At 32.2% G+C, this 26,955-nt stretch overlaps 4 protein-coding genes across 4 annotated transcripts in view; 1 reads left to right on the top strand and 3 right to left on the bottom strand.

Annotated features, from left to right (window-relative positions):
- The first annotated feature begins 213 nt into the window (after nucleotides 1-213).
- Nucleotides 214-26,955, top strand: part of LOC115444954 (homeobox protein abdominal-B) — a 94,305-nt gene continuing 67,563 nt past the window's right edge. The window contains exon 1 of the mRNA XM_030170975.2: nucleotides 214-369. The gene's annotated coding sequence lies outside the window, so the exon portion shown is untranslated. The remainder of the gene's footprint in view (nucleotides 370-26,955) is intronic.
- Nucleotides 15,667-18,128, bottom strand: LOC115444988. Its single transcript, XM_030171022.2, has 4 exons — nucleotides 18,074-18,128; nucleotides 17,024-17,185; nucleotides 16,191-16,347; nucleotides 15,667-15,775 (listed from the first exon to the last, which is right to left on the bottom strand). Exons 1-4 carry the CDS (start codon nucleotides 18,074-18,076, stop codon nucleotides 15,726-15,728), a joined length of 372 nt encoding a protein of 123 aa, XP_030026882.2. The 5' UTR covers nucleotides 18,077-18,128; the 3' UTR covers nucleotides 15,667-15,725.
- On the bottom strand, nucleotides 19,118-20,524 carry LOC119190076. Its single transcript, XM_037441127.1, has 4 exons — nucleotides 20,276-20,524; nucleotides 19,743-19,901; nucleotides 19,435-19,591; nucleotides 19,118-19,173 (listed from the first exon to the last, which is right to left on the bottom strand). The coding sequence occupies exons 1-4, from the start codon at nucleotides 20,366-20,368 to the stop codon at nucleotides 19,118-19,120; spliced, it is 465 nt and encodes a 154-aa protein (XP_037297024.1). The 5' UTR covers nucleotides 20,369-20,524.
- On the bottom strand, nucleotides 23,990-25,976 carry LOC119190037. The gene is made up of 5 exons (XM_037441047.1): nucleotides 25,811-25,976; nucleotides 25,349-25,468; nucleotides 24,916-25,119; nucleotides 24,608-24,764; nucleotides 23,990-24,211 (listed from the first exon to the last, which is right to left on the bottom strand). Exons 1-5 carry the CDS (start codon nucleotides 25,898-25,900, stop codon nucleotides 24,159-24,161), a joined length of 624 nt encoding a protein of 207 aa, XP_037296944.1. The 5' UTR covers nucleotides 25,901-25,976; the 3' UTR covers nucleotides 23,990-24,158.

Genomic DNA, 26,955 nt, shown 5'->3' with positions numbered 1-26,955 from the left:
CGTTTTCTTTGGATTACGAAGGGCATCTTATCTGTCTTCAACTTTATATACATACGTACCTACACAAAAAGTGAGGAAAGATCCGAGGGGGTCGATGATACATTTCTCGAGGTCCGATTACCTAAGCGAGGGATGAATCGGCGCGCGCTTCTCGGACGAAGGCAGGCGCGCGACTTGAGAGCAAGCCCCGCCCGCCCAGAGGCGCACACTACGTCGCACGACTCCGCCGCGGCTGGCCGCGTTCCGTCGCACGACAAAACGCGCGCGCAACCATAAATAGTGCACATAATTAATTTACTACACCAGTAAAAGTGATGATACTAGTTTATCGACGATAAATCTGTGCAGTGCTGTGATCGCGTGTCGCAGGTAAGTGATAATTGCTCAGTCGTATGCCGATGTTTGTGGTGCAAACAGCGCGGGACACGGAGCCGGGAACCCTTTGGGTTTCTTTGCCCGTAATTCGACACGTTTGTGCTAGTTCGTTTCGACTCAACAAAGTTTTTGTGTTTCAACAAAGAGTTTGTTGTTTGTATATTGTTTTGTGATCTCACGTTTTGGTGACTGTAGGAACTGATTCGCGTTAATTGTGTTGGAGGTCGAGAACAAAGGTCAATGAGCAGTTCTTAATTGACGATTAGTTGTTATCCGTCACACACACACACGCACACGTGATACTGTGGTTTGTACAAAGCCTTATATTTAATAAGGGTTAATAATATATAAGTTTTATTTATTTTAAAACATGCATGGTTTATAGTCAATTCGTGGCGTAATTATATTCTTATAAGACAAAGCTAACCTTTAACTTAGTGCTATGTTTATTAGATAGTGTAGCATAGCGCGCCATTAAAAGCTAATAGATTTGAAAAGAAATTTATATCGCAGAAATATGATAAAAATTTAAGTTTTATTAACGTAACAAAATAATAGACACTCTTATTCACAATAATATATAAAACAAATTAAAACACTAGACTGTATGTAAAATATCACTAATACTTATTTTTACAATTACCATAAGTATTGTTGTTACCTACACATCAATTTACATTTTGACTTGTGACTAGATGAGAGCCGTCGGACGGCGCATTTACATTATAAAAATACTTTATTTATCACGTAGGCGAACAAAGTTGCACTTATGATACGTCAAAACAAAGAATAAGAATAATTATTATTTCTAAACAACTATTAAAATCACTTATATAACTATGGAGATTTTAAATTAGGGATAAAGTTTATACAAAAGACTAGGTACAAAAGTACGAAGTAACCAGCTCGGGCTGGCAAGTAGGGGAAATAGAAGGGTAACGCGTCGCGATCCTCACCGGTGAGGACATGAGCCCTAGCCTAGCTAACCCACCAGCCTTTCACTAGCTACCTAAGTGATGACTACCCGAAGAAGAAAGGCAGAAAGAAACTCCGGGCTTTTCTTTTTTGGTCATCAATTGTTCAGTACTTCTTGTATTTTTTCCAAGTCTTTCTTGTACATAGTCACAATAGTTATATAAGCTAATGCACGCACATCACCGTTAACATGGGATAAGATGAAATCCAATCGACTAAACCTGGAGCGGCATAAAATAAAATTAGCGATAGCAAATAAAAGAGAACATAGATTCATACTTAAATAACGGCGTACAGCGTAAATGACATAAAAATTAATTTTGATTAATGATAGTAATGTCCTTCAGTCATTTTAGGTATTTTTATAAGCTTTGCAATATTTAAACATAACATGACTTATAATTTGATATTCTGATATTTGTACGTTATTAAGTCTCTATGTATTGCGTCAGTTTTATAGAAACATAATCAATGAATAATTGGTTACATAAACTTATTGTTTGTTTACAAATGTAGTACATTTATATCACAATATATTATGTAATATCACATCTTTATTATAATTTCAGATTTTCCTCCATGTTTTAACGCAAACCTGTTCCTAGGTAGATGCTAACGAATTTTATAATAATTTAATAATCAATAAGTATGGTTTCAATATGTTGATTTTAATCTACGTAGTAATTAGTTAAAAAAATCTTTTGATTATTGTCGATATAAGTACTTAATATCCTCATAAACTAAGTTATGAAATAAAAAAATATTATAAATAATGCATATACTAAATAATTGTAGATTTCTTCTTTCTCAATACTAAGTGACTTTCTATTAATAATAATCCATTTATTTTGAACTATTTAGTTGAACTTATAAAATTATGCAATTAAATAACTCGCAGTTCAACATTTTTGTTAACATAGGCCTGCAGTAACGTTTTGTGTTACATTATTATTAGTATTTACAATCATAAACTGTTAATACGAAATAGGTAATGCTAACTGGTATAGTGTTATTGACATAATATACATAAACTGTAGCGCCTAATCTTTTTATGCAAATTACATCATTTGTGTATTAATTTGTTTGTGCATTTTATAAGTCAATAATATATAGTCAATTAAATAGTAATTTATTTGGAATAATGAATGATGTAATTGTTGTTTCCGGTATTAAACATACACGAAATAAATTTTCAATATATATTTACTTCTCAGAATATATTATAGCTTGATCAGGAATGTAAAAGAAAACCTGCTTTGCGGGCGCCATTTTTGCATTTTGTTTTAAATTCAATGCTGCCAGTAGGTACATGAAATTTGGTCCATATTTTAATACAACATAGCGAGTTTTTTCCCCGGTTAAGCTATATACAAACAATTTCTTTTTGGCCTTTGTTATCAATAATATTTTTTTATGGGTTGAATAATCCAAAATAAATATCAATGAATAAGGCATCACGACAATTGATTGAAACTAGAATTATAGTGGGCAGTCTTATTGGATGTATTCTAGTCCACTCAGGACGTTTCCGTTATAGAAGTAGTGTCATTATGGTGTGTTAAATTAAAATTCCTTTTTATTGATGTATATTTTGTTCGTAACTTAATTTTTTTTATTTTACATCAACGGTTCGAGTAACTTATTTTAAAGTGTTATATGTATTTAAAAAGATGAGAATATAATTGTATTAGTAACGCAATATCAAAATGATCCCGTATAACATGTTCAAAAATATAAACAACAACGAAGAACTTTCTTGGACTAATTGCACCTTTTTACGTTTAGTTAGCGAAACTAATTTTGCCTATAATTATGGTTATAAACTTTTAATTATTTTACAATCACATAAAACAGTTTTATTTGATTTGTACTTTGTTCTACACTGCAATTTACGTCTGAAGAAAAAGTCGATTAAGCAATTTAGTTCCTAACTGGGGCGTTGTAAGCTATCTTCAATTTGTACGTTAGAGTTATTAAGCAATTTGCTACCAAGAGCTACTGTTCAATCGAACTATCTTGTTACCGAATGAGGAAATCATGTCAATTATATTCGTAAACGATATAGCCATAAATAATAGTTATTATAAAAAAATACAAAACGTCCATATAGATATTTTGATGCAGTATCTTCATATGTAGAGAAGTGGTGTTAGAAGTTATAATATCAGTAATCACATTTATTTTGTTAGAATTAAAAGTACATAAATTTATATTTAGTAGTTTCGAAGCGCGATTAAAAGAAAAACAAATGAATAATGATACCAGTTAAGCCCGCATCATAATTTATATGTTTTTCTTGATAATGATGCCGTCTTAACTGGCAATAATTTCATTTTTTTTGTGAGTGCAAGGTGTTATAGACGTACAATCAAATTTCTATGAAATTAGACTAAGGAAGAAATGAAAAATCTTCATTCTAATTATAGAGGATGTTGTTTTTAATCCATCTGTCATACGACGTTCGCTAAATGAATGACACTGGCCGTAAAGTCATAATGGCCGGGCGTTGATTCACCCACGTGCGCGGCTCCATCTTTAGCCAGCAGCAATCGTTCTTTTGACACCATAATAACCTCTACATCTATAAATATAAGTGTCGTTTTCGTTTAAAACATTCTTCAGATACGAGTGGACTGAGAGACGTGTAGTTTATTGCACTTTGTATCGTCCGACATAAAACTAGACACCCAAGTAGTGGATTAGGAACGAGAAATCCCTCTTGCGCAATGAAGGTTGTAAAGCGATTCTGATGGGAGGTCAATTTTTAAACGTCATTTATAAGTTCGTGTAGTTTACGATTTGTTATTATTGTAGCAGTTTTACATATGAATGTTTATAGGCGTTTTGATAGAGCGTTTGTATAACTACTGTAGTTACTTGTATGAAGTAACTCGGAATTTTGTTGATTTTAGTTTGACTTTAATTTATAGCAACGGCTGAAAGTTTACGATATGAGTTCATTTGTTTTTATTGGCATGTCATGTAACTATAACACAACAAACAATATTTTGATCGAGTCAAGAGTACTTTGAGAAACCATCCCCATTAGGTTTTTTATGTTTTCAATATTTTGAATCATGGTTGAGTCCTTCGACAGTTGTTCTAGTGAAAGAGTACTTAATGTTTTTGCGATGAGATATTGTCACTATACGTTTATCTATCATCAGGTTTCGTCAAGCATCGAGAAAGTATTTGGTATAAGAATATAAAGTTTTTTTTCCGTCAAAGTATGAACATGCCTTAATTAATACATTATTTAACTAATTAAGAAATATTACAAGAAAACTAACGTAATTCAAATTAATTTTATAAAAGAAACTGTATTTGTGATACAAAACTAAAAACAGTGTCAAGTAATTCTCACAATCATAAATCTTTACATACATGCCCCGTGACCGCGGTTATTTTATAATCAGTAGCTTACATCGAATGTAAATATGACTAATTTTAATATAACGTGTTAATGGCTCACACGTTTATTAGAGAAATTGTGTGATGTAGTATGTTCACACTATTGTAAATTTATAGCGAATATTAGCAGAAGGTAGTTTGTATTTTCAGTTTAAATTTATACTAATATATAGAGTTGAACAATTTGTTTGTTTGAACGCGCTAATTTCAGGATTTCCTTTCATTAATAGGAAGCTTCCTATTAGGAGTAATGTAGCTACATTACTATAGGGCTATAGAATCCGTGAAAGTACTTATCATGGAAATCTTTTTCACGTGGCTGAAGCCGCAGGTACTATCTAGTTAGCAGTGGCGAAGGATCTATATAACTCGATTCCTACCGGCTTCCCTTCTGTGTAGGATTAACGTAGAATCTAATTACCATTAGAACGATTTGCAGACCGCATTAGTACGTATATGTTGTGTCAGGTTCTCTTTCGGAAAATGTCACCTTTCGCCATTGCTAGTTAGTAATAACTTGCTACGTTTTCTTTTCATAGTAGGAGGTCAAATGAATAACTTGGTGGTAAGGAATCACAATCTGCTGAATAAAATTCTGTCCTTTGCCCTAGGTGCTATGGTTGGTTTAATAAATTTAAAGAAATGAATAAAAGGCTAATTGATAAATTATTCCTTCCCCTGAGTATTTATGAAAAGTGAGGTTGTTCGAAATTTACAATTAATAATAGTGGAGCCCTAAATAAATCAAATACTACATTGTATTAGTCATTGACGTGTTTTAATTTTATTGATACACCTTTGGGTGTACATTTCGATTTAAAACCATTTTATGGTATGTTTTATTTAATCAACATAGGTAATAAAGCACCGCCAAGGTAATTACAATCGCGTAGTGAGTGTAAATGTGTAGTGTACGGTGTTATTTCGGGAAAGAATCGACATTTAAAGTAGTGAAACGGCGGATTCTAATCAATATCCAATCAGTGGTCGGTAGTAAAGTTAACTAAGCGGGAAATTAACTGAGTCGACGCGGTAGCGTACCTATTTGTGTGCGTTTACCAGTGTCTGTGTGTTCGGATACATGTGTTTACTTCCCATTTAATTTATTTAGGTTTAATATGCATGTTTAATGCGTTTATTGTGAGTATAGTCTTCAATATAGTATTAACAATAACTGACGTTACATACCTGTATTTTGATTTTTGTTATTTTCTCAAATATCTGATCCATATTAACAAGCTTAGTTCATATGGCTTACAATCAATTTAATTGGCACTTAACATTAGCAGATTTAAATATAGGTATTTGTAGAGTACAGACACGAAAATTGTGACTATTTGAAGTTTAAGTACCATCTAACGTTACGAGGTTAATGTGTTACTCAATTGTTCAGTATCAGCCCGAAGTCTGAGATTTGTGTCCGATATGGCAATAGGCTCGCCCCCTACACACTACGGGACGAAACACATTTGGAAAAAAGTGGATACCCTGGTTGCGCCTCTGCATGCTCCTTTAAAATTCATTTTAATAGCCGATTAAAATCGTTTTATTCACATTATCTGATAACAATTAGGTACTAACTAATCAATATAGGTTCTTGGAGATAACGCATCTACAATGACTCTACCATTAGCGCTTTTATGTTTGACAATAACTGAGTGCACCTAATTACAGATGACATTTAGCATAAGCTTTCTCACCTATTAGTTTATTTCCTATGTCAGTAACAATAAATCTTAAAGGTTCAAAGAGAGAAGACCAAAAAGTTAAAAGTTGTTTGATTTTAATTGGACGCTGCAATATGCGGCGTCATACAGGAATTGTTTAACAGTGGTAGTCTACTTTATCCGACAACACGGGATTCCTTATTAGTCTTTGCGATATTTTTTGACCATTTCAAGGAAAGCAATACTTATTGTGTTAAACTTTGCAAATCACGATAAAGCCAATTACATTAACCGCGGCAAAGGTTATTGAAAGTAGATAATGTTTATAAACATTAAACTTTTCTTTCTTTAAAGACGTAGACCTGTAGGATGCTGAAGTACGTGTCATAATTATTTTCTTATTGAAATCACTGTGGTAGGATATTTGTATCCGCTTGGGTAGCGACTGTATCACACACAAGGTGCTAAATCCCTCATAGTGTACCACGTGCGTCGCGTACCAGGATCAGCCTGTGTATATTCGGTTGAAAGGACCGGCATAGTTGTGTCGACGCGTGAGGGCTATCTTTTGTTAGTTGACATTCTATCTGGACTCCACTTAGCAACAGATGCAGGGTGTCACTATGACCAGTTAAAATACCCACTTCAAACTCACAAAAATAAATTTTCATACACAGTAACAACATACAAAATAGACGCATGAATAACATAAAACATTTTGAGAATCTTTACAACTTTCACCGATATCTGTATTTGTAAGAGCTTAGCTATTTATCGTAGAGCGCAGCAGACTCAACGCTCCAAATGGCCAATAATTCTTAACGTTATGAACTTTTGAGTCGATAAATCGAACGCACGGCTCTAAAAGTTGGTTATTTCTCGTAAACGGTTACAAATGGATAGTAAAATTGTAGTTGTTACGTGTTCTTACAAATTATTGGCTTTCGTTTTATTGTATGTGTGCTAGTTTAGTCTTGTTTTGTAATTTTGTTTTAATACCATTGTATTTAGTGTAGATACACGTTACTGGTTAGATTAGTCTTCAATTATTTATATTTTATAAATAATTATCAAAGTAATAATACGTACGGAGGTTAGATTCCTTGTCTTTCGTACATATGGCAGCTAGTTATCCTATCGTTTGCATACGTAAATTTTTACCGTTTTATTTCCGATTAATCGATTTTTTTTTCATTAGGTACCTATACCTATATTACAAATATTTCTTTATACATAAATAATATACGCTTACCTAACGCGAACTACGTATGAGTATATCGTAACTTACCTGCAACATATCCATAGACCTAGCTTGGTACGTTTTTTAAATAATTTAATTAAATAATTGTTTATTAATATTTTTTAATTTTCAAATCTTGGACTAAAAAACGTTCTTAATGAATATTTATTTATTAGTGTAGATTTATAAATATTTAAGGCAAGTAGGTATGGGTATAAATACCTTTAAGTATTTTATTATTAAGCATTTAAATTATCGAATTTTACATTTTACCCTGTATATTTCAGTATTTAAAAATACTTTGTTTCGTACCTACCTGATTGTGGTAAAATACCTCGTAAATACCTACAACTCCACAACACAACTTGCGTGGGGAGAAGCGGTTTGCCCTCATTCACGAATTCCAAATGTAATCATATTCTACAATGAACTGCCTCTCACCAACATGGCAGACAAGCTGACGAATGAAGGTGAAAAGGTACTATTACCCTACTTTTTAGGATGATACACAAAATCATAAAGAACACTCTCAAAGTTTAACTTATTTAACTTCGCCGGATTACATTTTAAGCTCCACCCTAAAATGAAGTTGACAGCCGCAAAGATGGCAGAAGGTATGGGCGGCTTGTATTTGGGTGGTTACTGTGGGCGTGGCTTAAAAAAGCCCTGCCCTTTGGCAAATGGCGCCGAAATGGACCAATACGAATTCGACTCGTTCCCGACATTCCATTTTTGAGCTTTCGCTGGTTGCTTAGCAACGCAGAATGTCAGGTTAAAAGATATTTGTGCTATAGTTATAATGAATAATTTCTATAATGATGTACTTAGGTACAATTAATCATTAATTTAGAATTATCTGAATGTATTAACATTTATTTATTGTTATATTAAAAAAGAAGTGTTCTACAAAATAATTATTATTTTAATTTTTACTGTATTTAGGTAGGTATCTAATAAATGAATTATTTAAAAGAAAAATAAATAGGTGTTTGTAAAAATAATTTTATTCATGTGTCTTATTTAAATTCGTTGTAGACATCTCTCTATTGCATCTAATAACAGAATATTATTGAGTTCCGTATTTGACATTTTAAAGGGTGAATTTGTTAAAAGCTTCCTTGTAACATAGTGAAGTATTTCGGGATGGTTTCAACAGATGTCGCCATAAGCGGTTACAAATTCTCTATCAAAAGACAGCGTAATTCAACATCACACCAATAGAGGGCGTTGTACAGAAAAGGAAAACATTTTAGAGCTTATTTTTTAATAATGAGATATAAACAAAAATTTATAAACATTTCCATGAATAAGAAGTTTAATTATTCACCTCGTATGTATGTTGAGAAAGAAAAAATATGATTTTCCTCAGAACGATTTTAATTAAGTGTTGTTTAGATGTGGACACAGTTTAAGGTTTTTGCTCAAAATTAGCCTCTGAGAGGATATAATATTTATATTAATTAATAATAATAAAATAATTGTAGAATGTGACACTCTCAATTTTTTGATTAATTTTGTTACAATTATTTAAAAGCGAACCCTATTCAGAAGCATATAGTCTATCAGTTGACAAAAACCCTACGATCCCTTACTTAGATGTCACACACACAATTTAATTCATCACATAGATTCCTAGAGTGCGCTACAGTGCATTTATATTTTTTCTTCTCTTGGAATAATAGTATTTCGTAATTTCTTTAGTGCTTCTAACGAAGTGTTTTAATCAAATAAGGAATAAGAAGCTGGTTATAAATATTTATATGGAGCTTATGTCGGCATAACATTAAATATTTTTATTTTTGTTAATTGGTGTTTTGGTAATAAGTGAATCAATTTCGAATATTTAAATCATTCCTTCGTTCGTGATAAAGCAATGTGGCAAAGCAAAGAAATACTGGTTCTTTCTGGTTTTAATCAGCCAGGAAGAAAGAACGGTCCGGTTCTAGTGCCTCCAATCGATTTATAACAGGATCTTTTACCTTTGACCTTTTCAGTAAAATCGTTGACTATCGCATCTTCCAACAAAACGTTGAGTTAGTGGATTTTGACAAAAGCGGGCTTTAGTAATATGAGGTTGCAGTTGCAGTTTTGGGTAGTATGTGGATATATTTGGCACGGGTATTTCTTTTCAACGTACAATTAATTAGGATGCATTATTTAAGTGATCATTATGTTTATGAATAGACTATCTCACCTAAATTAGAAGTGACAATGAATTTCAACCTAAAGTTAAAAAATAGAGCACATTTAAATCTCTAAATCAAAGCCCCTAATTATTAGATATCTGTCACACTTTTTGTACCTATTTTTAACAGGTAATAAGACGGTGAAGCAGGTACTTAGATGGTCCTTATTTTTTATCAAGCCGGTCCTTTCTACATAACTAAATCATTATATTAAGTATAATATAATATACCTACTTACGTAATTATTGACGTAATAATATTTTAGACTTAGCTATTCGACTTTATACCTTAAATTTAATAGCATTAAAACTACATTGCAATGTCCATTATGAGATGGATGTCACAAAAACTAATATACCACTTAAGCTTATCTATCTTCACTGATTTTAAATTCATAGTAGATGTTGCATCAATACAAGAATATAGGTAGTTAGTTACCTATATGAAGGCCTGATCCCACATCTTGTGTTTTGTGGATATTATGAACCACATCAGATTGTAAGTAGCATTATTATGCTCATACTATAATTATATTAAGCAATATTATGTCGGTCTTACATATTACGATACGCGACTGTTGCAATCAATAGCAAGGTTCCTTTGCGCCCTGCCAACGAAATATATTTTTCTATTGTAGTTAATGACGCATTTTGTTTATCTAATGGTAAGCGATATGACCAGCCATAAACAATGCAACATCATACAGAACTTTGAATTACAAAGTACCTACTGCGTGGAATTTCTTTTGGCTCGTAAAATAATAGTAATAATATTGATCTTGTATTATATATTGTCTCACTGCTAGGCACGGGTCTTCTTTATTCCTGAGAGGGATTAGGCCCTTGTCTACCACGCTAGGCTAGTTTAGATTGGTAGACTTTACACACCCTTAATATTCCAATCGACAACTTCTTAGATATGTAGGTTTCCTCACGATGTTTTCCTTACCGTTAAAGCAAGCGATAATTCACAAAGAATACACATATTATAAGTTTAGAAACGACAAAGTTGTATTGTGTCTATGGTCTTGGGTTTTGAACCTGCATAAAATTCGTCTCAGCAATCCATTCCACACCCAACTGGGCTATCGTCGCTTTTTTTGCGCTCGTTACCACGACATAAGATTTCAAGTCTCATAGTGTCCAGTAATTACGCTGGCTACTATATCTTTCAAACCGAAATACAACAGTGCATAGTAAGTACATACATACTGCTGCTTGGTGACAGAAATAGACATTCTGGTTGTATCTACCCAAACAACCCTTTATATATGAGGGACTTACCACCAGTAAAAAACGACGTAGGAAAACGGCATGAAGGAGAGAAAGGAGTCCCCTTATTCCTAGAGCGGACACACTCTTTCATCCTCCTCAAGACCATTTTACGTTGTTACCATTGCTTATGTAATTTGAAATAACAAATTAACAACATTCCAATATTCTATTTGATTAGAATATTTTTTTAATTTTTAAGTCATACCTGCTTCGTATTTTCCATCTTATTTATCATATGATTTACTCATGTAATAAGAATACCAATCATTAAAAGCTTAATTCCATTTTATTAATATATAAAACATTGTCTTAAATTAAAGAGTCCTGTAGCTACAACTTATTTTTCTAAATATCCTAAGTCGGTATCCATACTACCATAATTCATTTTATAACTCTATAATACGTATTGCAAAACAGTGCTTTACTATTCGAATATCGATCTGAGCATGCCAACGGAAATTAGTTGTGTACGGTATACGTAGCGTACGTATCTAGGTATCTATTAGATATCTATAACTACGACGGAAGCCATACTTTCCCTACCCACCTCACAAACAAAAGATAGGGACAAGATTTATCTACCAACCGACAAAACTACGTTCTTACCGCCTTGATATAAGGCGTGTTTTTGCTTAAATTAAAGGATATCAAAGGTCACGGGGATGAGTCAGGGTGGTGGTGGGACGTATTGATCGGCGGCCATTTTTGTTGACGCATGCGCTTTAGGATTTACCTTTTACCGTATAATGGTAGAGATGGCGCTGTTCAGCCATTGCAGCGTCCATATAGATGTAATCGGGAAAAACTTCCTGTTTTTCCCTATTTGGGAATGTTAGAGTAGAATATCTAATGGTTAGTAATTACTAAACATATTAATTATCGTTTAATTATGTCTGACGCAATATTTAGACCGAATAGTTTACTTACCTTAATAATTTTGTGCAACATGTATAGCGAAGTTAGGTACTTCCTATGTTTCAATCATACTATTGTAAGATATATTTTAATATGTTGATTGTAATATGAGTATTAACACATAAGGTTTAATACTAAAATCACTACTAAAACATAATATAAAAGCAATGGATGAATTTGTTCCGTCGGGAGTTTTCCGGCGGCGATGTGTTTTTCCAAATCCCGCTTTACTTTTGTATAACAAGTGATAATTTTTTTATACATAGAAATCTGTCACCTTATATACCTGTTATGTAGTGTACAAACACTTTTAATCTCAGGGTTCTTCCAGTTATCATTTGTTACCTGGTAGTAGCGTAAAAATAATATTAAATGTAGTATATGTTGAGTTTCTCAAATTACCAATTATCATGTGTATTGTTAACTTATAAAATATATTACTGGACGAGCTATAGCTAATTATTTATAAATTGGTATTAAAGATTTAAATTTAAACAAATAAGTTGGTTTTCTCTATTTTCTACCTCAAGCCACATTCATAATGATATGAAATATAATAGTCTTAATCCGCTAAAATAAAAATCGTATTTGCTAATATTTTCAGAAGATTATCTTAATTATTGTGTGCCTACAAATAAATTTAAGAGCACTATTTTTTCAACTTTCAAGAAACAAAACATTCCGGTTACTTCCGCTCTATAGGGTTGACATTTAATTTGACTTCCGCCGTGGTTAGTACTTAACACAATTAAATAAATAATAATATGCTACAATTTAAGAACAAAATCAGTTCACTGGAGTACTCTAAAGTTCTTCGAAATGAACCAAACGACTCGGGACTGGACTTAGAGATAAAAGCTTATGCTTAAAGCTTGATTCTCAATCTTTATTTACCTGTGTGTTACGCCACTAACATACTCAGGCTAGGCTACATATTAGACAATAAATATAGCAATATTTTGCTTACAATTTATTTGGGAGCATATTTAACAAAGAAATTATATATTTCTATATGATCATTATTAATTATATTCAGCGAGTAGCGTTTATTTAATGAAAGAAATGCTTAGTTTGATACACTTTAATCTCGTATTAACGCAGGCAGATAGTGGAACTAACTTGATTGATATCTGTAAACATAAAGTTACCGTCCTAAACTATACCTAGCGACTCCGCTAACAAAGCATTATATTCCTTAGTACGCGAACAGATAGCATCTTTTTACAACTAAAATGTTTTCTTATATCACAAAGAGGGTGTCCCTTTTATGTCGGTTATGAATAACGCCCGAGGGACGTCGGGACCTTTGTCCCCATCCTCCCGCTTTGTTATGCATAACATTACTGTATACGCCGCGTGCCTTCCAAACTGTGTCATTTGGAATTTAGATTCTTGTTTTGTTTACTGTAATGTTATCTTTTGTTTGAGTAATGAGTGTAAATGTCGATCGAAATCGTGTAATTAAAGTCACTATGTATTTCAGAGTTGATTTTGGATTGGTATAGCGAACTTTATTTACAGTGGTAAATTGTATGAATGAAACTACAATAATCAAATGAATATACATAATATTAGTTACGTATTAGTTTTATTAAAACTATGTAACAATAAAATGAAATTTTTATACCCACAATCCCATTAGAATAAGGTGTCCGTTTTCTTCAAGTTTTATTATGATGACGATGATATGGTAAACGTATATTTATGATGATTTTATAGCTATTTGTACATACATTAATATGCATTAGGCATACTAATTAGCATAAGAAGAACTGCGCTATAAAATTGTTTGATATAAAGTGATTAATTATAATATTATAATTGTTGATATACAACAATACAAAAACCGATTATAACTCATAATATATAATAAATTAAATTGGAACTGAATACAATAGCTAACAGCGTAATAAAAATAACCTTACAATACGTAAATTACACCTATTAATTATTTTGTAAAGCGATCACAGTCAATAACAATTTAAATTTATTTTGTTATAAAAAGTAATCATGCTATTACAAACCGCCAAGGAGCAATGGCAATATAACATAGGTATTGGTAAAAGCCGTTGTACTTATTCAAAACATTATAGAAACAAATTAATTATATATTTTTCATAAAAACAAATAATGTATTTTATAACGTTAGCGTAATGATAATAATATAATTTTCGTTAAAGGTATGTTAGGCATACAACGATTGTTTCTGCTGTGAATGTCAATCTAAAACCATGACGATACATCTTTTATAATTAAACCAAACTACTTTAATATTGACTTTCATGAAATGAGCTCTAAAAAGGGGATTAAAGAAATTCGCCATTAAAACAAAGGCGATCAGAGATTGATATAAATTCAATAGATTTACAGTAAAATAAGGTCGAGGTATATATACCTACTAACGTTATAACGTTATTGAAATTTATAGTAGGGTGAACATAGCTAAGGGTCTCAAGTAAAGTAGGAAATTAAATTGCTTTATATATTGTGTTACGTAAAATACAATTTCTCACTTGTGAAAGAGTTTTATTCAAGATAGAAGTTTTATATTTTCCCGCCAAGTATATAAAAAGTAGGCTATGTCCTTCCCAGGGCTTTAAATATAACTCTTTGTATATTCTGTAATGTAAAACAGAACTATATTCCTTTGAGATTCCAAAAGCGAGATCGCTGTTCGTGTCACGTGCTTCCAGTAATAAAACCGACGGAGACAGGAACGCCGTCCGAGGGAACTTTCTTTTTACTTTTATATAGTTTTCTTTTACGTTCCGCTTGGGATCGCGACGTGACATATATTTTTCTGAAAATTGCTAAACCATGTATTTAGAAGAAGGTTCTTGAATGTTGAAATATAAAAATACGTATGTTTTGATCATCATTGAACGCTATTTAATACGAATGATATTGTTAAAAACTCATAATTTAGAAATGATATTTTAGAAAACCTGTTATCTCTAAACTTTTGGTTTCTATAGCTGAATAACTTTTTACAGTTACGTCTATGACCTTTAATTAATCAAAAAGTTATCATAATATATCCTTATTTATTATATTTAACAACAAATTACACACGGATTTGTTATTAATTTCAACAGCTCTTCAAAGCTATACACCTAATACACCTACATAGCGGATCTTCGTCCAATATACATAAGGCTCAATTCAAACACATTTTAAACGAAGGCACATGATTAGGGATACATAATGGGATATCTAATGTAAACCCTTTTACGAGATCGACTCGCCGGTGGGTCGGGCGCGGGCGATAATTAAAACCTCCTCTCCGAGTGACATTTATGCTGATGCCTGGATTTTGGCTTAATGAGTAGGGGCGGATGCTTTGACCGAAACTACGGGACCCCTTTAATTAACATTTCCAAGATACCGTCGAGTAATATCTTTGCCCCGTTGACGTATATCGCCGCATTTGTACCGATATTAAAGGCTAGGGTTGACACTGTGGATAAAATGAAAATATTTACCTCCAAACTGTCTCTACATTAATTGTTTTTGGTGAATTAATAAAACTATGTTATTGTAGGTGTGTTTACATTCGCATTCTATAAATACACGATTTAATATAATATAATAAATGAAACAAACTTACGTACTTATTGGTTTAATAAACACTTTAATAAATCTATTATTAAAATATGAACTCAAATAATGTTCGTTCCTCTGGCTACATTTCTGATTGGTAACTTTTCACTACGGCTATAAAATATATCCAAACTGAAAATAAATGAAAAGTTAGAGTTTAAAAGTATATAAAATGGGTTTCATTAACATGACATTATAATAATTTTACAGCATATTGTAGTAATATATTGAATAATTATAAAACATTTTTTTTTACAAACACGCAAATCAATTTAAAAAAACTCGTTATAAGTTACACTTGAGTTGTTTGTGTAATATAAGAGTACCGATATCTCTTTATTTCCTGTAAGAACATTATTACCTACATTTTTGTGAAAGAGACGATAGGATGCTATTGCCATACATCTGGTAGAATTCTGATACAAAACCCCAGTCTTGCAGTGTCATTTATGAGGACGAAAATACCTCGTACATCGTAGATCTATCACTTAAGATAGCACTTACTTTATATATTTATTTAAACAGTGTGCTATAATATGATACTCACCTAAACACGTCACTATAGAAGAAATTATTTCTATGAGCGGTAATGGGCAGAGACTGCTAACTAATCTATTGACGATCAAAAGAATAACTCCAATCACTAAAACAATAATAGCGGCGAAACCAGCATATATGAACCATGTTGCCGTAGTCCGGTTACCCTGTACAAACATAATAATTGTTTATGAAATTACATGTAACAATAGCTTTAATATAATAAGAGATCGGCTGTTATTGTAAGCTGAAGAGCCAGCTCTCCTCGTAAGCCTTATTAGTGTATTTATTTATATGGTTACGTATATATTTATTAATATATAAGTACATATAAATTTATTTTATTTAATTATTATTGTTATTATATTTTTTTATTATACACCTGTCTCCATTTATCTCTGCACCACGTTAAGGTTGACTGGGAGAGAATGCCAATGGCATTAAGCTCCCTGTATATCATATGTGCAAACACTTTAAAAAATGTAAATAATTAGCAAAGTTTCAAAATAATTTGCCTCTAAGGAAGTTCAATAAAATTACGCTGTTAATTGATGATCAAAATACTGACATGCTTCTTTTATTGGAATCACATTGTGCCTCAATATATCGTTAAGCCACGTCAAATATTAAAGTTTGGCTTAATTATTTTTTGTGAAAGAAAGGTATTTGGAAGATCTAGAAAACGTGGTCGCATTCATTGTTTAGTAAAGTTATTCAGCGTAAAAACTCGGCAACAAAGCTGCCAGACACTGAGCTCCCAGTCGAGTGGGCCGACTGAAAAATAAGTTTACAGTGAGGTATATGGCCCAAGCATTTCTAGTCTACGATTATTTCATTACTCACTATGATGACGCCTATAATTAATATAATGCTGGTGATTAGTAATAAAATTTGCACCACGGCTACGGCATAGGCATATATTTTTATCACGTTTGCCAACGTGCCACGCTCGGCCGCGAGACAGTCGTGTGTGAGTAACCGCGCCGCTCCGATGCCGACACTGAACTGCAGAGAAAAACACAGGCTAAATAAAATTAAAATTGAATCAGATTTATATAAATACCATCTTTTAATTTTATTTTCGGCTAGTTGTTGTTCGAGACAACGCCTACGTGGAAAAGTTTTTTTAGGATAAAAGTCTCAGTTTATATTTTCCCGGGATAAGATGGGACCTATATTTTAAGTTAAATCTCTAGCGATGAAAAAAACATTGAAATTTTTTAAAATATATTTTTCGTTACTGCTGCTCTGATAAAGACCTCTCATAATAGGTTTTCTTCAATATCTTTAATATACAGACATCGGCCGATTACAATTTAATTATTTGTGCAAATTATTTATAATTCTACGTGTTATAATACAACTCGTAGCAGTAGGAACATTTGTCTCATACCCAGTGTACCTAATATATTGTATAGTCCCACACATACTGAATAAATTTTGTGTTTCTTTAAATTTTTAATTACATTTTTATATGGCCTTTGTGAAAAAAATACAATAATCGTTTAGACAAATTGGATATATATTTACACACTCTCACGCCTTTTAACCCCGAATCGTTAAGGCAGAGTTCGCAACGCACGGAAATAATGCACCCACTCTCCGCCGTGTCAATTTCGTCCCGTGATGTGATAGGAGGCGAGCCTATCGCCATATCGGGCACCAATTCCAAACTCCAAACTGATACTGATTAGAAAAACCCAATATCACTGCCCGAAGTGGGAATCAAACTCAAAAATTCAGCACTGCATTTGTACTGTAATACAACTACGCTAACGAAATTGTCAAATTTATTTTAATAATAAATGCCTCTGTTTATTCGAAAATGTAACGTATAGATAGGTACAGCTTGATTTATGTTCCACATCTAAAATTAAAGTTTTCTGTACTCACCATTCCTAATATGGCTATTAAAATAGTACCACATTTTAGATTAATGCAGAGACAACATTTTCTACAGTTGGCAATTTATCAATTAAAGACATTGTTATATAATCTATTCAAATAATAATTTCCATATATTATTTCCATAAATCTTTCATGACAATGACAAATGCCTTGATGATTTTACCAAAGAGTACTATCATCCAATCTAATTTGTTGGCGTAGGTACCTACTATCATAAATAATTATTTGTCTGTGTACAAAATACTTAGACCATGCGACAAAGAAAATATTTTCGACGTGGATTTGTTCAATTTAATTTTTTTTATCCTAATTATTCTTTATTCCGGTTATAAATTATAATATAAATTTATTTCTTAAAATAAAACAATTTTGTGTATTAATTTAAAATTTTAAGTAGCATAAAACAATTTTAGTGGACAATAAATTTTATCGTTGTTTATTTATAATAGTAGGAAGAAGTCACTATTATTAATTAGATGGTAGGTATTTAATTTTTAATTCTACTTCGGCTTCGTATCTCTTGTGCCATACGTACATAGAATACGTTTACTGATTATAACTGAGGCGTAATATCACTGGGTGTGATATGAACAATGAACATAACATCTAATGTCACAATGGGACGAGCGTAGGGCAGTGTCACGTAGTGCTTTGTAATCTGCGTTTGAAATTCAAAGTCCTGGGCCCTTATTCTGTATGGTAGTGTAAACGCGTAACGCGGCCGTGTCATGTTATCTTCGAGAAATGTGTGTGGAATGGTATTCTGTAAGCCAAATTTCTATAGTCCTAAACATGATGCGTTGTGTTTCGTGCTTGTTACGCACTGTTAAAATAACGTGCGGGATAGAGAATAAGGATGGTAAAAATATATTTAAATTTTCCATCAAAGACTACTATTCGAATTGAGATCTATTTTTTATAGAACTCTATGTAACTATAAATAAAACAAATGATGTAGGGTATTGATATTATATTTATACAAATAAAAATAAAAAATTGTTAATTAATTTATTTTCGTATCTTGGATGTTTACTGTACCATGCTTGGGTAGTAACTCCGCACTACTAAGAGAAAATAAATCCAAACTGAAAGAAACAAGTTTCAAGTTAATTCTACACACAGTCCCCCATGTCCCCACTTGTCGCCATTATTTAGAATAATAATTATTGTACATACTTAAAAAAACTACATAAATATTAGGTGTTTAATAAATTGAAATTTTCTCACTTGCATTAATTTTCTTGCTTGTGTCAGATTTTATAATGTGAGATAATAATTTGAATAAGACATGAATAAATGAAGTTAACTCTCTCTATTTCTTAATTTACAAGTTAATAAATACTTACTTAAACATGTCACGAAAGTGGATATACTGTCCGTAATCAATATGAGGCATTGCTTTCTACTAAATCCAGCAATTAGTAATAAAGAGGCCATCACAAGCATCCCTATTATTGATAAGCACACTGAATACATCCACAATGTCGCTGTTTGTGGCATTTTCTGAAAATAAAATTACGTTAATATTTGTTATTTAATTAAAGGCTCCGCACAGACGCATTCACATGAGTTTCTGGAGTAAACAATTTCGCAGTAATGTTTCTCGACAAGTTGACAGTATCTGTGCGACGCCTAAGAAATAAATCATACAAACCTTTATAATTCCAATTATTAGACCAATGCTTAGTATACATAATACAACGTCTAATATTACAAGCACAATCGCCACGATGTGTATGATCTTCTCAAACTGACTTTCACAATTGCGGCTACGATTATGAACTGTTAGTAATATGCTGCAGAATAGTTGAAACTGGAAATCAATAGAAATAAGTGCAAAGATAACTGAATGAATAATTTAAACTCTATCTATATATAAATAATGTACATAATTAATGCAAACATATGCCTGTAATCTGCATGTTTGTTGTCGCAAGACTGAGGTTTAAGGAGGGAGCTGAAAACCTGATGTACGCTACATATTGCAAAGATATTCTTGCGCTGCTGGATTTGTGGGTAAACACTAGTAAATAAAAAACAAGGTAACTTTGTATTTTCTTAGGACTGTACATAGTTTGAAAGTTTTTAGATCTAAGCTTTTGCTTTCGATATTATAATTTATTGGATTGTTTTTTCGAATTCGTTAAAGGGCATTAGTATAATATTTAGTATAAATTAAATATTTACCATACCGCATACAGCCACGCATATAGTACCACACTTGAGATTAAGGCAAAAGCAGCACTTTTTAACTGTAGGCAATCGATCGAAAATAGACATTTTCAAATATCTAGATAACGCATTAATAGGAGATGGGAAAATATATATTATAATTATTTTTGCGTGAAAATATTAATACATGATAAAATACTTTTACAATGGCATGTCAATTTCATGAAATGACGTTGAGGCAAAGAGCCAAACAAAGAGCATTATACTGTTTTGATCTCAGAACAATGACAAGCATAGAAGTAGGTAACACTATGACATTTGAGTGTACTCTGTCTTAGACAGCAAGAAATTTTTATGTGTTGCGATCCCTTCTGACATCTTATCGATATCGATAAATGCTTTATCTATCGGCTATGGTAAATTCACAGACCTGCTAAAATAAACACTTTTCGGTCAGTCAACTACAAACCGTTGCAAATTGCTATTTTAGATAAAGGCTAAAAAAAGATATCAAAACCCTGATTTGGTATTCAAGTACCAAAAAAAGTCTGGGTGTATAAAAGCACTCGGTAAAAAGCTGTTAAATTACAACAAACTACAACTACCGGCGTTCTTCGAGCTAAATTTTGTCCAATTTTCATTTGCTATTTACAGCAGTTTCCATGCCTTCCGAAACGTCATTTACTAAACATAAAAATGGTTTAGCATTTAGATTATTAAATTAAGAAAATTTTAGAAATTTCGGAAGGAATGGACATCGCTGTAAGTAACAAACAAGAAATCGGCCGGAATTACGTCTAGGAGAAAGCCAGTACGCCTTCTGTTCTTTTTTGACTTTCTTAGGCATTAAAAGATACTCAAGAGGTGTGATTACTAAAATGGGACAGTAAAATTAAAACACAGCGGTATTATTCATGTCACATATGTTTGATATCTTATTTCAATGTTAATAAAACTTTGTCGAAATGCTTAGAGCAAACACGGTGCTGTTTTTTCCAATGTCAATTGGGACGAGCTATGGCAACGATCCATTTTTGCCTCATAGCATCATCTGTGGGGAATCTGCAATGAAACACATTGTATGAAACACACTATGAAAATCAGATAGTTTCCTCGACCCCAGCCTTCGCGCACGGTTTCCAAGTGGCTTTTACCACTACACCACCGTATATTGAAAGTAAAAGGCAATTTATGCAAAATAGTAAACTACAATATACCAACATCTATGTTATCGACAGAATATGCAGCACAACACTATTGAACACGACTACGTAAATTGGTAAAAAAGGACAAAGACTTAATAATGACTCGATCGAATGGCCAACAGCAGATTATAATATGACTACAGCATAATAAAGTATAATTAATAACACTTTTGCACTTATGTACAGGGTTTAAGCAAATATATTAGGTTTTTTGTTTACTCACCGATGGAAGCTGATGATTTCAGTTTCATTTTCTTTACGAGAAGAATGAGATTTACACCCCACAATAACGCAGGCCATTGCTTGTTCCTAGGGCTATATTTTACTTAAACAGCATTGTGTATTTATTAAAATTAACAACAAAAATATTACACAACATGTAGCCACTTTTGAAAAGCACGCGCTTTAAGTATAACGTAACTAAATTGTGTGGGCGCGTTTGTGACATTATTTTGAGATTGGCAAGTTGGAACATTTGACATTTTATTTGCTTTTTAATTCGGCATCATAAAGATGACCAAAGGTAACCATTTGATTATTTTAAAGTGTACGCAAGCCGACCTTAGCAACATAATATTTGTCTCGTTCTTTTCAACGGTTTTGGCCTATTTGAAAAAATAGGATAAGTATATGAGGGTAATTTAGATTCCTTCTATGCTTGTTCTTGTTCTGAGGTTTTGATGTTTTGAGGTGAGCGCCATAAATATCTTTAATTACATATAACTTAATATAGATACTGTAACTATTTTCATCTAAGTAGTAGCATATTCATCCCGAATTTATTTAAATTATATAAAAAAATGCACCTAAAACAAAACCATCCTAAACCAGGTATCTTGGAAGTCACAATAATTAATGTATATCGCAAACATAACCGCGGCTTATTATTTATTGACACAAGTAAACTACTCTACACGTAAAATACAAAGTAAATGAACAAACATTTATTTATTAAATGCATAAATATCTGAAAGCTTCATTTCATATCATACGAGTTTACGACTATTACGAAGTAACACCATACTGTAAACAGAAAACATAATTAGTTTATACAAAACTAAACAAATTAAATTAGATCACGGCATACATACACACTGCGTATATACTGAACGCAAAAACATCGCTTGGGTTGGTACATTTTGAATAACCCATTTCCACAGCGTAAAGGATAGCAAAAGTTATCGAAAATACGGCTGATATGATTCCACAGCATATGAATATACTTGCAGTTATTGGAAAAGACTGAAATCAAAAGCTATAATAGAGTATTTATATTAATTGTTCTCACCTAAACAAAATAATTCGCAATTCTATATAAAATATTTTAACCTACTTTGGTATTGTTTTTTTAGAATATAATATAGTTTTTTATTTCATGGTGAGTGGTGAGTAAATATTCTTCTGTTCTATGTCACGATAGTTGATATATTGTGGCCAATGTCATCATTGTAGGTAGTCTAGGGCAGGTTTGCCGGGCACAAAGATGTCTAAATCTGATGTTAGTGTACTCTCAGTTGCAAATATAATTTAGAGCCTTTGTTTTAATTACCTATTAATAAAATTGTACTTTATTAAATTATAAATTCGTGTTAATTACCCAAAATATTCCTATTAAATACGCAAAACTGCTCGCCAGAACTATCACATTAACAGCGAACAAAATCCATCTAAATACTATAAATGGCGAATGTACAGGATCTTGTGACTGTCCATACAGATTGTGGCATACGGGCCAACATAATATGCCAATTTCATGAGAAGTTATTAACTGAAAATTATAAAAAAAAAACATATAAACATTAATTAAATGAAATTATAAATTTTTGTTAGTATACTGTAACATTGTGAGTGTTTTGGCTTAGCTGTAAGTTTACAATTGTAGGTATATATTTGAAAATAAATAAAAAATAGCATAAGTATAGTTAGGTATATATATTTTGTTTATTACGCTTTCATGGTTGAACCACTTGAGATCCCGGGAATAATATAGGGTACATTTATCCCGGACAAACTATTTCACTCGGGCGTAGTCACAAACAAAAGCTAGGAATCAATATATTTTCCTTCCTTTACAAATATTTGAAGCATAAATCATTTGAATTGCGAATACTTAAGTGAATATCTTACCATACTCCAAATATCAATAAAAACACATGCGACTTTTAATTTCCTCGTACAAAAACAGCATCTGTTTACTGTTGGAAGGAACGGCAGTATACCCATAATAATACTATTTCTGAATCAGCTGGATCATGGAATTGTCAAATTCCATCATGGAACTATCGATTTCCTATCTCTTTTATCATCTTGCTAGTCAATTTACGTCAAACATCAATTAGCGTGACGTTCTAAATTGGTTCTCAATACTCTTTGGACGTCATATGATTGTTCGCCAAACTTAATTGTCCTAGTATTAGCTCTATGATCCAACTGAAATAAAAACTTGTTTATTCTCAATTTCTCATCACTATTTTATGGCAAATTCTTCTCGTATTCTTAATTAATTTAGATAATTAAAGTCCGATTCTAAATGATCATTTATTATAAAAAGTATACAAAATAAAAACACATTACAAATGATCTCAATGGACTTATAACATGCGGTATCTAATATGCCACTATTTTTCTTCATGGAGGAAATAATTATTAGATTTCACTTCATCTTCTTTGCTTATTATAGACAAGAACTCCCTTTATGTAGTTTTGTCTCTGTAGGAATTAACCACTATTAAAAAGTAGAGCCACACTGAAAATAAAAAATACATACGTTACGTAAGGTTAATACCTAAACAACGGTCCTAGGGGGTTAAGTGAAAATGGAATCTTAGAAGTCTTCTCAATTACAGGCTCATATTTTGTAATATAAGTGCGTATAACAGCTATAAAATGCACCCAAACTGCCCAAACTGAAAACAAACGAAGTTAAATTATAGACCAAATAAAAAACCTGCTTTGAGGCCGCCAATTTTGTTTTTTTGTTGTTAAACTTAACGTTGAAAATACCAGAAATTAATTCCATATTTTATCACAAAATGGCAAGGATTTTCGTGGTCAGTCTAGACTTTGAATTTCCTATCTTATTTGGTCTCTATGTATACATAATTTGAGGGTGACTGTACATTACTGTGCCGATCTCACTTACTCGTCACATCCACTAATGAAAAGATGAATTCGAAAACCGGAAACGCTCCACCGACAGATATGCACGCAGAAACGTAAAGCATGCCATAAATAAATGAAAACAGCATCGATATTGAGGCTGAAATCATGAAAAACTTTGCTGCTTGCTTGGATGCCCCCTGAAATTTCACAATATAATAAGATTACAAATTTCTTTGGTGTACATTGTTAAATAGTATTCCTATTCATTAAAATTAATTCAATATATAAAGTATATATCATAATATATAATGTAATATATTATGATATATACTTTTATATATGATTTACCTTAAATATCTTAATAAGCAAATTAGCACTACAAAATAAAAGAATCATATCTGCAGCCAGGACAATCCATCCCAGATATTTTGTAGTGCGCACAAAATCCGTAGACTGTTCTCCTTCGGTAAGTCGAAAAGTAGTTTTGTTTAGTTTAGGAGGACTAAGGCAGGATGGTCCCAACCCGGCGTGAGCGCCAAATCCAAAGCTTAACTAGAAACAAAAAAGCCATTAATTGTAGAAATTACCTATATCCATGATGTCTATAAATAAATATTATCCTTATTATATAATTTATTTAATATTAATTAACATTATATTTAAGAAAATCATTGAAAAAAATGCTATTCTTTTATAGGTTCGCTTGTACAACTATTATCTAAGCGGTGGTTATTATAATATAAATTGTATATAAAATTAATTGATTACAGTAATTGCTTACAATATTGTTAAGGTTTATGTCTACTATGTCGGGTCTTGTTGCGCTGGTAGTTATAAAGCAAGACACTCTAATCACATAAGAGTGACGCACAACTGCCCATGATACCGTCGGACTCGTCACCTGAAACGGGTGATAATAAATAATTTAATTAATTAATTATTTATTTAATTGATTATAATAATAATTAAGGTTGGATTTGATTCAAAGTTTTTGAATATGTTTGGATGTTTGTACGAAATAAATGCAGCAATCGTTGAAATAATTTGCATGAAATTTGAAACACAGATCATGATAGCTGATGAATTGTACTAAGTGTAATCCTAAATATTTAGATAGATACACAAAATTGAACGTTATTGTTATTACCAGCAAAGTATAATTTTACACTGCTCATCCGTGCCCACTACTTGATTGTATTCGCATGAGCCTTTCTAATTACTATGAACATAGATAATTACTAACTATTCCGAGAACAGCTATAATCGCGGCCGCGGCCTTCAGATCCGTGACACAACCACAGCATCTGTCCACATCGGGTAATTTGAATGGCATTATTATAAAAAAAATCACATAAAAATAATGTGATGATATAAAAATATATAAATGTCGAAAAGACAGATTGGACAGTTCAATCAGATTGTCATATGGAAAGAAGATTTTTATAGACAACGTAGATCGACTGTGACGTATAAAAAGTTAAAGATATCTAGGAAAGTGTGTTGTTGGAATCAATCTCTTCTGTTAGGGTCTCTTCAGTTAGTAGGTTATAAACGTCTTGAAGAACCCTGCGGCCCAGTAGGTTTCAGTTTAATAAAATCCTGATTTATCAAAAGTTGAAATTCTAAAAACCAAAAACTGTACTCCTTTAATTTTTAAGCTTGTATTATACGTACATACGAGTAAGTAGATGAAAAACTAATTTTGCTAAGGATTCCTTGGTAATGCGTGGCTTAGTTTAAGCGCCGAAAACCGGGGATTTCAGCATTATTGCTTCTCTCGGCAGTAGAGGGCTGTAGGGGAAAAGAGGGGGCAAGGGGGAAGGGACTCTTAACAAGATTACATTGGAGATAAAATGGGTGAGATAATAGCGACGGAGTAAGCCCAACCCGAAGCCGGGCTCTAAAACAAAATTAAAATTGGATGAAAAGCACGAACTTTTCTAAGTAATTCGGGTCAGGTATTTACACGGATGCCTACTCCCTATTTAAATTCTTTCGAAACATGTTTGTTCTTTTAAAAGGAAATTCCTTGCCGTGGTATGTTTAACAGTTACTATATATTTTAATTTGTTGGATTTTAAAGTTAGTTTAATACTGCTTACGTAGAATCAGAACTCGCGATGATTGTCTATCGATCGTTAGAAAATTGTTTACAAAGCCGAATTATTTATCTTCGATATTACCATGACGTAAACATTGTTTTAAATGGTACTTAATTAGTTTTATGTTTCTTGAACTGGAGTAGGTAAGTTAAAAAGTCATTTGCGTTATGTTCTGTTGTCCATTACTGAGTGCTCCGACATTTAATTGTCAAGTTACAGGAAGAGCTAGGCCCTAGTTATACACATTATTTTGTAATTTTGGGAGCATTTGTAATTTGCACTTTAT

This window comes from Manduca sexta, chromosome 21 (assembly GCF_014839805.1).
Source record: "Manduca sexta isolate Smith_Timp_Sample1 chromosome 21, JHU_Msex_v1.0, whole genome shotgun sequence".
Lineage (NCBI taxonomy): Eukaryota > Metazoa > Arthropoda > Insecta > Lepidoptera > Sphingidae > Manduca > Manduca sexta.
This window is presented reverse-complemented; position numbering and strand designations above follow the sequence as displayed.

What these genes read in the sequence shown, in the direction of transcription:
- LOC119190037 (XM_037441047.1), bottom strand. Translation starts at nt 25,900, where the DNA reads ATGCCATTCAAATTACCCGATGTGGACAGATGCTGTGGTTGTGTCACG. An exon ending in ACATAAACCTTAACAATATT is followed by an intron (nt 25,120 to 25,348) that starts GTAAGCAATTAC and finishes TTTTGTTTCTAG; the next exon opens with TTAAGCTTTGGATTTGGCGC. An exon ending in TTCATTAGTGGATGTGACGA is followed by an intron (nt 24,212 to 24,607) that starts GTAAGTGAGATC and finishes TTTTATTTTCAG; the next exon opens with TGTGGCTCTACTTTTTAATA.
- LOC115444988 (XM_030171022.2), bottom strand. An exon ending in TAATTATAGGCGTCATCATA is followed by an intron (nt 16,348 to 17,023) that starts GTGAGTAATGAA and finishes ATGTTTGTACAG; the next exon opens with GGTAACCGGACTACGGCAAC. An exon ending in TTCTATAGTGACGTGTTTAG is followed by an intron (nt 15,776 to 16,190) that starts GTGAGTATCATA and finishes ATTTATTTTCAG; the next exon opens with TTTGGATATATTTTATAGCC.
- LOC119190076 (XM_037441127.1), bottom strand. Translation starts at nt 20,368, where the DNA reads ATGTCTATTTTCGATCGATTGCCTACAGTTAAAAAGTGCTGCTTTTGC. An exon ending in TAATAATTGGAATTATAAAG is followed by an intron (nt 19,592 to 19,742) that starts GTTTGTATGATT and finishes TTTTATTTTCAG; the next exon opens with AAAATGCCACAAACAGCGAC. An exon ending in CACTTTCGTGACATGTTTAA is followed by an intron (nt 19,174 to 19,434) that starts GTAAGTATTTAT and finishes TGTTTCTTTCAG; the next exon opens with TTTGGATTTATTTTCTCTTA.